The following is a 12,157-nucleotide window of genomic DNA, read 5'->3' on the forward strand; positions in this document are numbered from 1 at the left end:
CACCACTATAACCATCATTTTTACCCATCACTACACTTTGATCATTACTACAACCACCATCATCACCTTCATCACCACCACCACCACCACCATCACCACCATCACCACTTTCACTAAAACCACCACCACCGATACCATCACAACTAGCATCATCAGCACTTTTGCGGCCACCACCATCACCACTCCTACTACCTGAACTGCCTCCACTATTACCACACCACCACCACATTTAACACCAGCCCCACAATACTTTTGTCACCACCACTACCACCATCATCTTTATCACGACCACCATTACCTTCACCACCACTACCACTACCATTGCCACCACTTTCACCACCACCATCACCTTCACCACCAACACCATCATCTTAACCACCACCACAACACTTCCACCACCATCACCACCATTACCTTCACCACCACCACTGCCACCACTTTCACCACCATCACCACTACCACCACTACTATCACCTTCACCACTACCACCATCATCTTAACCACCACAACACTTTCACCACCACCACCACCACCATTTCCACCTTTACCACCACCACCATCCCTTTCACCACCACCACCACCACCACCACCACCTTCAAAAACAGCATCATCAACACCTTCACTGTCATCACCTTCATCACCACCATCACCTTCATCACCATTACTACCAGCACCACCACCATTATCTTCACCACCACAATCACTGTTTCACCACCACATTCACCACCATCACCACCACAATTTTCATCGCTACCTCTCATGCCACTTTAACCCCCCACCATCACCTTTACCACCACCACCACCCTCACGATCATCACCACTGTCAATCATTATCATCACCATAGTCATTACTTCTTACATATTACACATTCACATTAATGGATTAAATATGCTATCTCATTTGAGTATGTCTTCCTAAGTTCAAAATCATCCTCACCACCATCAGTCATCATCATCACCATAGTCATTACTTCTTACAAATTCACAATAATGGATTAAATCTGTTATGTCATTTGATTATGTGTTCATAAGTTCAAAACCATTTATTGAGTATCTGTCTTATGCCTGTTGCTGTGCTAGATGTCAGGCACAAAGACCAAAAAAATAGAGAGTCGAAGAAACAAGACCTCTGAGGACTGACAGTGGGGAAATGGAATTTCATATGGAGGCTGTTTCTGAAAGGCACCTGGGGCTCAGCACAGATGAAGGGTGGGGAGCCTGGAGGGCTTATTTTTTGCCAAGCGACCCTCCATTCTGACACTGGCTCCCTGCGGTTGACATCAGATTCTGTGAGTTGGAGGACTCAGTACCCCTACACTGACTTAGCTCAGGTGCCAGAATTGAGGGGTACCCAGGTACCCAGAGTTCTGCCCAGATGAACACTAACTGGGGATTCCCGCAATCCCCTCTCAAGTTTGATCATTTCACACATGACTCACAGAACTCCAGAAAGACACATCTCAGGGGCTGGGGCTGGGGCTCCGCGGTAGAGAGCTTGCCTGGCATGTTCAAGGCCCTGGGTTTCAGCCCCATAAAAATCAATAAATAAGATAAAGGGAATGTATCCAACGACAATTAAAAAATAAGTATTTTTTTTTAAAAAAAGACACGTCCCTTACGTTTCCTGGTGTATTATACAAGATGTGACTTAGAAACACACAAAGGGAAAATATTTCCAGAACGAGAGTGAGGAGGCTGTAGGGAGCTCCAGCCCTCTCAGCTGTACCACTCTCACTGAAAGCTTGGACCTTGGAATGTATCTATACCCCTCCTGTCCTAAAATAAACAGTTCCCACTCCTGCTGTATCAATGTACACAAGTTGTTCGTCACCCCCTGGTTATTTTGCTGCAATAAACAAGACAGCAAAGCATTTTTTTTTTTTTGGTAAACAAAAAAATAGCACAGAATCAATTACTATTTCAGCCAGTTTCTGAAAACCATGAAGACAGTAACTCATAATTGTATTAGTGAAAAACAGATGCAGTTTATCTATGTAGGAGGTTAGGAAGATTGGTAGGTCTATGAGATCAGGCTCTGTTTTATTGGTTTTATGGACAGAGAGGGGTGGGAGGGAAGCAGACACACACACACACACAGAATGTCCCTGGGATGGTTCATCTGGGTTGTCAATTTGGTCAGATTGAGAGGTGTCTAGGATTAAGAGGTGATTGGCACGTGGGACACTGTGGGAGGCGGCCACGCTGAATGATTCACGTTCTCCTTCCTTGAGCAGAGAGGCTCTGACTGTCACTACATCTCATAGTGACCTGGACACTGCCGGGGTCCTGGAAGTTTGAGGATGTGTCTTCAGACGTAGGTGTGCTGCCCATGGACAGAGCTACGCCCACCTGTTCCTCGGTGTCGTTACTCCTTGCCCTGTTTGGGATAGAATGTTCCATGGAAACACTTTGGGTGTCCCCTTCTCTTGCTCTGTCCTTGGGGGTGGCCTTCCTAGATGTCAGTCAACCTGCTGACAGCAGACATCACGAAGCTAGACTCAGCCCCCCGAATCCTGACCCCAGCCTCATTTGAATGGCTTCTCAATACAAGGGTTCAGCAAGCACTGGCTGGCTCTCTTTCTGTGGACCCTTAAGGTCAGAGGAGCCGTCACAGGACCCAAAGAAAAAGGTCCCTCTGTCTCTTGTGTGGTTATTTTGAGCACCCAGTTCCCCTGGAGGGACCCTGAGTGTTTTAGTCCTGAGGAACTCGACAGGACGGCACACGAGTGGAGACCCGGTGGACAGCACTGTCCAGAGGCTGGGGCTCCCATGGAACCTGAGCTGGAAGCAGGAGGAGGTCTCACGGATGGGAGTCTCATTCTGCTTGAGCAAGGGCTGCTGCTGTCACCCGTGGACACTGGAGTTGACTCCTTCCCTCTCCCAGGGTGGACGCTCTTCAGTGGCTCTCCGGGGACTGTCCAGGCTTACGGTCTCAGCCCGGGACAACCTCACTGGTCCCTCTGGTGCTGAGGCTCCAGCTTCTCAGACTGAGAAGTTCCTTCCTTCAGTTGCCAGCGTGCAGAGAGCCACGGTGGGACATCCAGCCTCAGACTGTGTAAGCCTGGCTAATAAGTCCCCTCTTATAATCACACACACACACACACACACACACACACACACACACACACACCCCTTATGGTCCTGTGTATCTAAGAGCCTGAATATAATGGTTTTAAAATGATTTTAATTCATTTAAGTGTTTTATGTCCCTGGATAGGGTCTCCCTTGGTGAATGTTCCATGGGCACTGAGAAAACTATAGTCTGTAGTTGGGTGGTTGTGTGTGTGTGTGTGTGTGTGTGTGTGTGTGTGTGTGTGTGAGATGCTTTGGGTTGTTTGTGGTTCTCTACATACAAAACACACGTATGGGTTTCTTTTCCTGCGGGGTATTTCTCCTACTCCCTGAAAGTCTTAGTCATCTCCGAGGTGGAAATCGATGTCATGTAACGAAGGGTCAGTTGGGGTGTAAGACCTGACACTAGGGCCATCTGGGGCCAAGCAGGAGGCCCTGGGATGGCCGGCCCACAGGTTCCCTCACCCTGCAGCTTCTGCCATCATGTGCCCTGGCCAAGCGACGCCTGTTAGAAGGCCAGGCCTGGTTTCTGTTTCCCCTCCAGCGGTGAGTTTGAGTTCCCTGCCATCCGCAGCCATTCAGTCCAGCCAGTCCTGTTCCCGTGGGTCCCAGCATGCTGTTTGTCACCACGGCGTCGGCCTCCCCACCCTGTGGTGGCTCACTGTTTCCAGATGCATCCTCCTGTGGTCTGCATGGTGGGCACCATCCTGCCGCCTGTGCCAGGCAGGTACGGAGCGTACGTGGGGAGAGATCACTGTCACCTTGCCACCCCACAGTAGCGGCTGTACCTTCAGGCGTCTCTCCCCAGTGGGGTATTCAAACCCAACGGATGAGGACGTTCTATGCACTCTTTCCTTTGATAAAGTGTCTGTTCAGATCTTTTGCCCTTTAAAAATGTTGTTTTTTCACACTGGGGCTGTAGCTCAGTGGTAGAGCGCTTGCCTAGCATGTGGGAGGCACTGGGTTCGATCCTCAGCACCACATGAAAATAAATGAATAAAATAAAGGTATTGTGTCCATTGACATCTAAAAAAATTTAAAAAGTGTTATTTCAATTGTGGCAAAATACGCAGAGCAGAGACTGTACCGTCTAAGGCCATTTCTAAGTCTGCTGTTTGGGGACATCAAGCCCATTCCCAGGGCTGCACAGCCACCATTTGGCACTCATCCACAGACCTCTTTGTTTCTCAAAATTAAAACTCTGAACCTTTGAACAAGAGCTCCCTGGATGTCCTTCCTTCAGCCCCTAAAGCCACGGTTCTATTTCCCATCTCTGTAGAGGTGACGTTCTAGGGATCGGCTATGAGCAGAACCATTCTGTGTCTGTCCTTTTGCGACTGGCGTACTTCGCTTAGCATAACGTCCTCGAGGATCGGCCACAGTGTGGCATGTGTGGGAATTTCCTTCCTCGTTCAAGGCTGACTAACATCCCGCTGTATGGTGCACAAAGTGTATCCATTTCTCCCCGAAGGACTCTGGGTAGCTTCCACTCCTTGGCTACTGCATGTAATGCTGCAGTGAATGTGGGCATGCAAATATCTTCGTGAATCCTTGCTCTCAGTTTTTCCAGGTATATGCACCGAATCAGGATTGCTGGGTTATATGCTAGTTGTATTTGTAATATTCTGAGGAACTGAAGCATGTTTTCCACGGTAGCTGTGCCATTTTACATCCCCACCAACAGTTTGCAAGGGTTTTCATTTCTCCCTGATAGGGCCGACGCTCGTCATTTCATTTAGTTGGGGGAGGTACTGGCGATTGAACCTAGTAGTTCTTTACTACTGAGCCACATCCCTGGTGCTTTATATGTCTTGAGATAGGGTTTTGCTAAGTTGCTGAGGACCTCACTAAATCACCGAGGCTGGTCTCGAACATACGACCCTCCTGCTTCAGCCTCCCAAGTCACTGGGACTACAGCCATGTGCCACCACACCTGGCATTTTGTTATTTTTTATAGCAGTCACCCAACAGCTTCAAGGTGATATCTCAGCATGGTTTTGATTGGCATTTCCCTAAAGATGCATGATGTAAAGCACGTGTGTGCTTATTAGCCCTTTGTGCATCTTTAGAGATGTGTTATTCAATCCTCTGCCTATTTTTTATTTGAGTTATTGGCTTTTCTGTTCTTGATTTGAGCTTTTCTCCATTTTAAAACCAGCTGTCTTATTTTCCTTAGTTGGGTTTTAAGAGTCACAAGTGCACTTTGGATGCAAGACCTTCACCTTCACCTGTGATTTGCAAGTATTTTCTCTAGACCCGTGGATTTTCTTGTCACTCTTTTTCCTGGGCCACTTGGGGTGCTTCTGACCTTTCTCCAGTAGGAAGGAGTGTGCTCAGATTCCTGATGGACACTGCTATCATGTAAGCACATCTCCTTTCTACTTCTGGTTGACGAACAGTGTTTTAAAGGTGAATAGCCAATCGATGGTACGTTTTGCTGAACGCTTTTGTGCAATGTGGTGAAACACTCAGGAGGATTTTCTGCTTTAGTTTATGGGATATATAAACCAGTTTTCTCATGCTGTTCATGTACCTGTGGAAGAAGTGTACTCCATCCTGGTGCACGTGCCGAGTCACCCAGCTTCACCCCATCAAGGAGAATTGCACTGAAGCCTGCGCCCTGAATTGGAGGATGTGATGATGGGAACAGCTTTCCTCTCTAGGGTCTTCCACCAAATAACCCACAACCTCAGGGAAAAATAGCAGAGGAGCCAAATTGAGGGACGGTACACAAATGCACGACCCGTGGTCTTCCAAATGCTCACAGTCATCAAAAACAAGGGGTCAGAGAGATTGTCCCAGCACAGAAAATCCCGAGATGAGTTGTGACTGTCTAGACACAAGGTGGCATCCTGGGTGGGATTTGGGAGCAGAAAAGGACATTAGGGACCAGATAGTGAAATCTAGATAACCCACGAAGGTCACTGTGTGGGTCATAAATAAGAAATTGACCTGGGCACATTCACTATTTCTAACATGTTCTCTTAAGCAGAAGATCAACGCTAGGGGAAACTCGATGAGAGGACTGTGGGAAGCCTCTGCTCTGTTTGTGCAATATGGCCACAAGTCTAAAATCACTCTAAAATGAAGAATAAAGCCCAAATAAAAAACAAAGTGAATAGAAGGTCAAAATCCTCACTATTTGATCGTGATGCATGCATTTTCTATTTTCTAATCAGAACATGACACACAAAGTCTTATATTTCTAGCTCTAGCATTTTATGTAGGAATACACCTCTGAAAACATCTCTCACAGAAAAATGTGGAACATTTCCAGCTCATAGGGACTTCTTTGTGTCCCTCCTGGCCAATCCCCACTCACTCCTTGTAAGTAAACTGCATTTTGAGTCCACATCAAATGTCAGTCCTACCTGTTCTTGAAATCCATATAAAATCGAACCTCAGAGTACGTACGCTTTATGTCTGAATACTTTTGCTCTTTTTTGACATTCATGTATTTGTTGCCTGGATCAGTAGGTTGTTTTTTAGTTGCTGTATAGCATTCCACTCATTGAATTGCAGGATTTTTAAAAATATATTTTTAGATGTCCATAGACCTTTATTTTATTTATTAATATGCAGTGCTGAGAATCAAACCCAGGGCATCAAACATGCTAGGCAAGCGCTCTACCACTGAGCCACAACCCTAGCCCCAGGATTTTTTTGTTTTTATTCACCTGCTGGTGGCCTCTTTTTTTTTTGGTTCCATTTGGGACTATTTTGAATAAAGCTTCTAGGCATCTTTTGGTTTCCTCCTTGAGACTATGTGACCCTCTTTGGTTCATGGTGTGGACTTGGAAGCAGAATCTCTGGGCTCAAATCCCAGCTCTGCTGTTCACCAGTGTGTGACCTGGGGTCGGTTACCTGACCACGCTGTCCCTCATGGCCTGTCAGACCATCTACCTGGCCTGGGGAGACTGGACTCCCCAGTCTAGGAAGCAGTTAGAAAGGAGCCTGGTCCGAGCAGCGCAGAGTAGACATGATGATTCAGCCCCGTCCCTGAAGCCAGCAGGAGGCGCCCTTGGTGAGGACCCCAGCAAGCTGAGGCAGCCAGTTCCTGGTTCTGTTGAAAGCACCCCATGACTTGGCCACACGGTGAGTGGACCAGTCCTTTCAGCCGCGGGACCAGGCCACTCCCTCGGCTGCCCGAGATTCCTGGAATATGGGGGGCCCATCCCTTTAGCATCTTCCGGTGGCCCTAGCCAGTTCCCTCTTTCTCTTCCTGACCTTCAGTCGATTCAGGGAGTGAGTTTCAGGGGGTGGGAATAAAGGCCGAGATCCTAGCCGTCCTGGGCACTGAGAGACAGCGGTGACCATGAGTGACTTCAAGGATGTGGACGCGCAGCTGGGCTCCCTGGGTGAGGCTGGGCTGGGCCTCTGGGAGCTGGGAGGGGTATGGGAAGCCAGCCTGGGTCCCAGCTGCCCAGGCTCTGACTGACACTCTGCCCGTTCAGACGAGGAAGAGCTGATAACCAGCGGCGCCAAGCACTCCTTTCCACACTTTGGATTCCGGCCCCCGGGGGGCCTCAAGGGCCTTGCAGGTAGAGCGGGGCTGGGTGTGGGCAGTAAAGGACAGTTCCACCCGGATGTCTGTGTCCTGGGGAGTTGGAGGCTGGCAATCTGGATTTTGTGTCCAAGGGAGGAGGAGATGGGGGGCTGGACTTCTGGGTTCTGGAGTGTGGGTCTGTATCCCTTGGTCCTGGGGAGAGAGATACTGAAGGACTGGAGAATGGGTCCTGGGCAGGTGGTGGTGAGGACTGGACCCTGGTACTGGGGAGGTGGAGGCCAGGGACGGACTCCTGGACACTGGGGTAATAGAAACTGGAGTCTGAACTCCTGGGGTCTCGGGGAGGTGGATATAGAGGGCAGGACCCCACTGGTCTGGTGAAGGTGGAGGCTGAGTGAATCCTTGGGTTCTGGAGAGGTGGAAATGGACTGGATATTCGGGTTTTGTGGAAACAGAGGCTGAGGGTCTGGTTTCTGGTACTAAGGTAGTGGAGGCTGGGGACTGGACTGCAGGATCTTGGCAGTGCAAGATGGGGACCAGAGTCCTGGGTCCTGGGGAGCTTGAGGCTGAGGACTAGGCTCCTGAGTGGACTCCTGGGTAGTGAGAGGTGGACGTTGAAGACTTGATTCCCGGTGAAGGTGGACAGTCTTAACCCCTGTGTCTTGGGAGGACTGAGGCTGGAAACCTGGACACCAGAGTTCTGGGGTCCTTGAGTCTGGAGGAGCAGACTACAGGGTCCTGTGGAGGTGAAGGTTGAAGGCCTGGGTTCCTGGGTTCTAGGGAGGAGGGATCTGGGACCTGGACCCCTTGGTCCTGGGGAATTGGAGGCTGGGGACCTCTGGGCTGTGGACAGCTGGAGGTTAAGGGACTGGAATCTTGTGCCCTGGGAAAGAGGGGTTTGGGGCCAGGCTCTCCCTGGGCCAGGCTGAGGCAGGGACGCTGGCTTTCCGGGCCACCCATCCTTCTCTCTGGCAGGGTTTCTGGGCCATGGCCACATCCCCCTGGTGCTGAAGCTGCTGAGCCTCATGCTCCTGGCCGGGATCCTGATGGCCGTCCTTGTCAAAGGTCAGGAAGGCCCAAGGCTGGGCAGCTGGGTGTGGGGGGGAGGTGGGCTGAAAGCTGGGACGGGGTCTCTCAGCGTCTTCTCGGCACTTCTGAGGGCCGAGGAGGGAGGAGCTACAGGGCAGGGTCCTGGCTCCACTTCCCCTTGAGGTTCAGCCTTCTCTGGGTGCCAGGGTTCTTCATCTTCAAATGGGATTGAACGAGATGCTGTCCCTCAGAACAGTGTCCCTGGGAACCCCGTGCAGGCCACGACACCCAGAAGGTATTCAATAAGTGCAGTTCTTTTTTTTCTCTCTCTCTTTTGGCCCAGTCTCCAAGGTCTCCCACTTCTATGAGCAGAAGAGATCGAAGCAGGAGGACATCTACCAAGAGCTAACCCAGGCGGAGGCTGAAATGGGTGAGTGACAGGAGAACAGGGTCCCCAGGCTTCAGAGCCTGAGTCACGGGCCGATTCTGAGCCTCAGTGGCCTCAACCAAGAAATGGAAACAAACGGGAAGGTGACAACATCCCTCACTGCCCACAGTAGGCCAGGCGCACAGTGGGCACTCAGTGAAGCCAGTCCCCTGGTCTCGGTCCTGAGTGCTGAAGCCCCCACTTCTCCCAGCCTGGAAGAGGCCGTGCCAGGACTCCTGGGTTCTCCTGGAGGCAGAAGTCCAGGCGGAGGGGAGGGAACAGCGGTCAGATGCAGTGGAAGGAGCCCCCAACCCTCAGGGGCTCAAAGGTGGGACAGACACTGGAGTTGGCCTCCCAGCACGGGCCCTGACCCTCTCCCCCTACAGACTGCCTGTGCCGCCCCTGCCCCTGGGACTGGACGTTCTTCCAAGGACACTGTTACTTCTTCTCCAAGTCCCAGCGGAACTGGAATGACTCTGTCACTGCCTGCCAGGAGGTGGGGGCCCACCTAGTCATCATCAAAAGTGCTGAGGAGCAGGTGTGTCTGGTGGGGGTCCCTGTTCGGGCCTGGGCATGCATCTGGTCGCTGGCCACCTGGGAGGAGGTGGTTGGTTAGGACACATTTTCGGGACCATTTAGGGGGAGGAGGAGGAGACTCTGAGTGAGAGGGTTCTAAGACCTTACATAGGAGACACACACAGGTTCTGGAAGTGGCTGAACGCTCTGGGGGTCACCTAAATTGTAAGTGGTCCCTGGTGTTGTGCTAGCTGGTGTTTAGCAACCTGGTCTGTTGAGACAAAAAGCCTTGATATATATACCCTTTGCCATTTTCCCTGGCGAAAATTTTCCACCGTTACTTTCGGATGGAGCTGGGCACCACTCGATGCAGAACATGCCCTGCATGGAGGCCGGGCGGGGGGAAATTCCTGGGAATCATGCTCAGAACTCACAGGGCGGTGAACATGCGGTGTTGCCAAGTGTGTGCGATGCGAGGCGGCTCTGTGCGTCGTGTGCACAAGTCCAAATACACCTGTCCGCAGCACACACATGCGGGAGGGACTCAGACCTCCTGAGCACACCTGGGGGCTGGCTGGTGCACGAGAAGGCTGAAGGTCAGACTGCAAGCAGAACTTGCCATCAAGACATTGGTGAGACACTCGCTGGAATTTGGGGGTCAGAGCTCCCTCCTGACTCCTCCTCTCCCCCTCCAGAACTTCCTGCAGTTGACTTCTAAGAATAAAGGCAGCACTTGGATGGGACTGTCAGACCTGAATAAGGAAGGCACGTGGCTCTGGGTGGATGGGTCGCCTCTGTTTTTCAGGTAGGTGCAGGAGAAGGGCCCTCCCCAGAGAGAGGGCTGGGTTTCCCAAACTCTGCCCTGAGCTCCCCCACGCTGCCCTCTAGGCCTAAGAGTGTGGCATTTACTGAGACAAGGGAGGGGTCTTGAGACCCACGTTAAGGTGGGAGGGCGGCCTCGTAAACCCCGCTGTCAGAGATGTAGGAGGCTCTGATCTGCAAGAAGTCTGCAGCCAGGGTTGGTGATTTACAGTAAAGTGTTTGAGTCGGAAGCCCGAGGCTTCGTCAGACCAGCCAGTCTGGGGCTATTGTCACTGGAAGGGTGACTTGTTACACTCATCGATCCCAAGTGAGGGCACACACAGCCTGCCCCGGGGGAATTACCCAAGAGTGTGCCAAGGTCTGCCAGGAGACAGAGGGCGAGACACTGTGGGGAGGAACAGTCATTGTGGTGTTCACGGGAAGAAACAGGCAAGCCGGGGTAAGCAGGCTTGGGGGTGGCTGGTTCAGATCACCAGTGGGCTCTGGGGTGTCGATGTTGTCCCTGGGTGTATCGTACCTGGCCCGGGGGAGGTGTGCAGAGGCCCAGAGTTCAAGAGCACAGTGAGGGAGGCGGTGGGGATGTGGAGTCTCGGCCGGTTGGTTGGTTCTCATCCTCAAGCATGGGGGACAAGGGGCCTTGGGGTCCAGACCTAGACTCACCTATCTGCCGCAGGCCTGAAGGGGAGCGGGGAGAGCGTCCAATGTCCTGGAGCAGGAACGTGGCTCCCTGAGTGGGGCTGGGGCAGAGCTCACGCTCGTCTGGCTTGCAGATTCATGAAGTTTTGGAACGAAGGGGAGCCCAACAATCACGGAGAGGGGGAAGACTGCGCGGAGTTCAGAGGGGACGGCTGGAATGACAGCAGATGTGACCTTGAGAAATTCTGGATCTGCAAGAAGTCTGCAGGCTCCTGTTCCCACAAGTGAAGTCGGGTCTCTCCCCAGGCTCCACCAGGGCCCGTCCACCCTCCCGGTCACGCGAGTTCCTCCGCAGGCCTGTGGGCATCAAGAGCTGAGCAAGACTCTGAGGCTCTTCTATCACGTTCCTCCTCTCCCAGGGGACTGACTGTACCTGGTGCTTCTTCCTCCTTTGCCTCTGGGCTCCCCTTGGCTTTGAGGCTGTGGTTGGGAATCTATTTTCCGTTCTAACGTAGCAGCTGCTGGCGGCTCAAGAGCGAATATCCAGGAGATGAGGGTTGATAGGAAGGAATCAGGTTTACTCCTCACCTGGCACCTTGGAGGAGGGAGGGGGCTGCTGTCCTCAAAGCACTGATTGACCTGGGGAACTGGGGAGCACAAGAGCTCTTATAGGAGGGAAAAGAGGGACCTTGAGAGGCGGGCAGGAAGGGTGCCTGCTGAACGGAGTTTCCATCACCCGGCCGGGGGTGGGGGGGTCTCCATTTTCTCCTCTGGCTGGACATGGCAGTAAACCTCAACCTCTCGGGTGTTTCTTTTATTGAAATGTACGTATTCCTTTTCTGCAAGTTGAAGACTTTTACCTGATTTGTGTTAGCTGATGCATAGAAATAAAAGAATAAGCACCGACATCCCAAAGCTCGCCAGGAGTTTGGGGTTCTGTAAACCGAAAGCAAGATTTCCCCAGCAATGAACATTACGACCACTCAGCAGGGTGGGGGTTGCCTTCCTTTAGAAGTCAGAACACAGGACCAAGGGGAGGAGGCCTGATGCTTACCAACGGATCAGGGAGGGGAAACCCTTTGTGGAAGGAGAAAGTGACAATAACTGCCAAAGACAACTCCCAAAGAAGTGGCCCTGGTCCAGTTTAA

General features: G+C 51.7%; 1 protein-coding gene across 1 annotated transcript; it reads left to right on the forward strand.

The window, feature by feature from the left end:
• Nucleotides 1-7,379: 7,379 nt before the first annotated feature.
• LOC113201289 (CD209 antigen-like protein C) lies at nt 7,380-11,791 on the forward strand. Its single transcript, XM_026414957.2, has 7 exons — nt 7,380-7,430; nt 7,527-7,613; nt 8,555-8,644; nt 8,952-9,038; nt 9,422-9,573; nt 10,247-10,356; nt 11,144-11,791. Exons 1-7 carry the CDS (start codon nt 7,388-7,390, stop codon nt 11,295-11,297), a joined length of 723 nt encoding a protein of 240 aa, XP_026270742.1. The 5' UTR covers nt 7,380-7,387; the 3' UTR covers nt 11,298-11,791.
• The last annotated feature ends 366 nt before the right edge of the window (nt 11,792-12,157 follow it).

The sequence above is a fragment of the Urocitellus parryii genome, chromosome 3 (genome assembly GCF_045843805.1).
Source record: "Urocitellus parryii isolate mUroPar1 chromosome 3, mUroPar1.hap1, whole genome shotgun sequence".
Lineage (NCBI taxonomy): Eukaryota > Metazoa > Chordata > Mammalia > Rodentia > Sciuridae > Urocitellus > Urocitellus parryii.

Excerpts from the sequence above, each read along its gene's own strand:
- LOC113201289 (XM_026414957.2), top strand. The coding sequence starts at position 7,388 with ATGAGTGACTTCAAGGATGTGGACGCGCAGCTGGGCTCCCTGG. Across the intron at positions 7,431-7,526 it reads CGCGCAGCTGGGCTCCCTGG|ACGAGGAAGAGCTGATAACC; the intron begins GTGAGGCTGGGC and ends CTGCCCGTTCAG. Across the intron at positions 7,614-8,554 it reads GGGCCTCAAGGGCCTTGCAG|GGTTTCTGGGCCATGGCCAC; the intron begins GTAGAGCGGGGC and ends TCTCTCTGGCAG.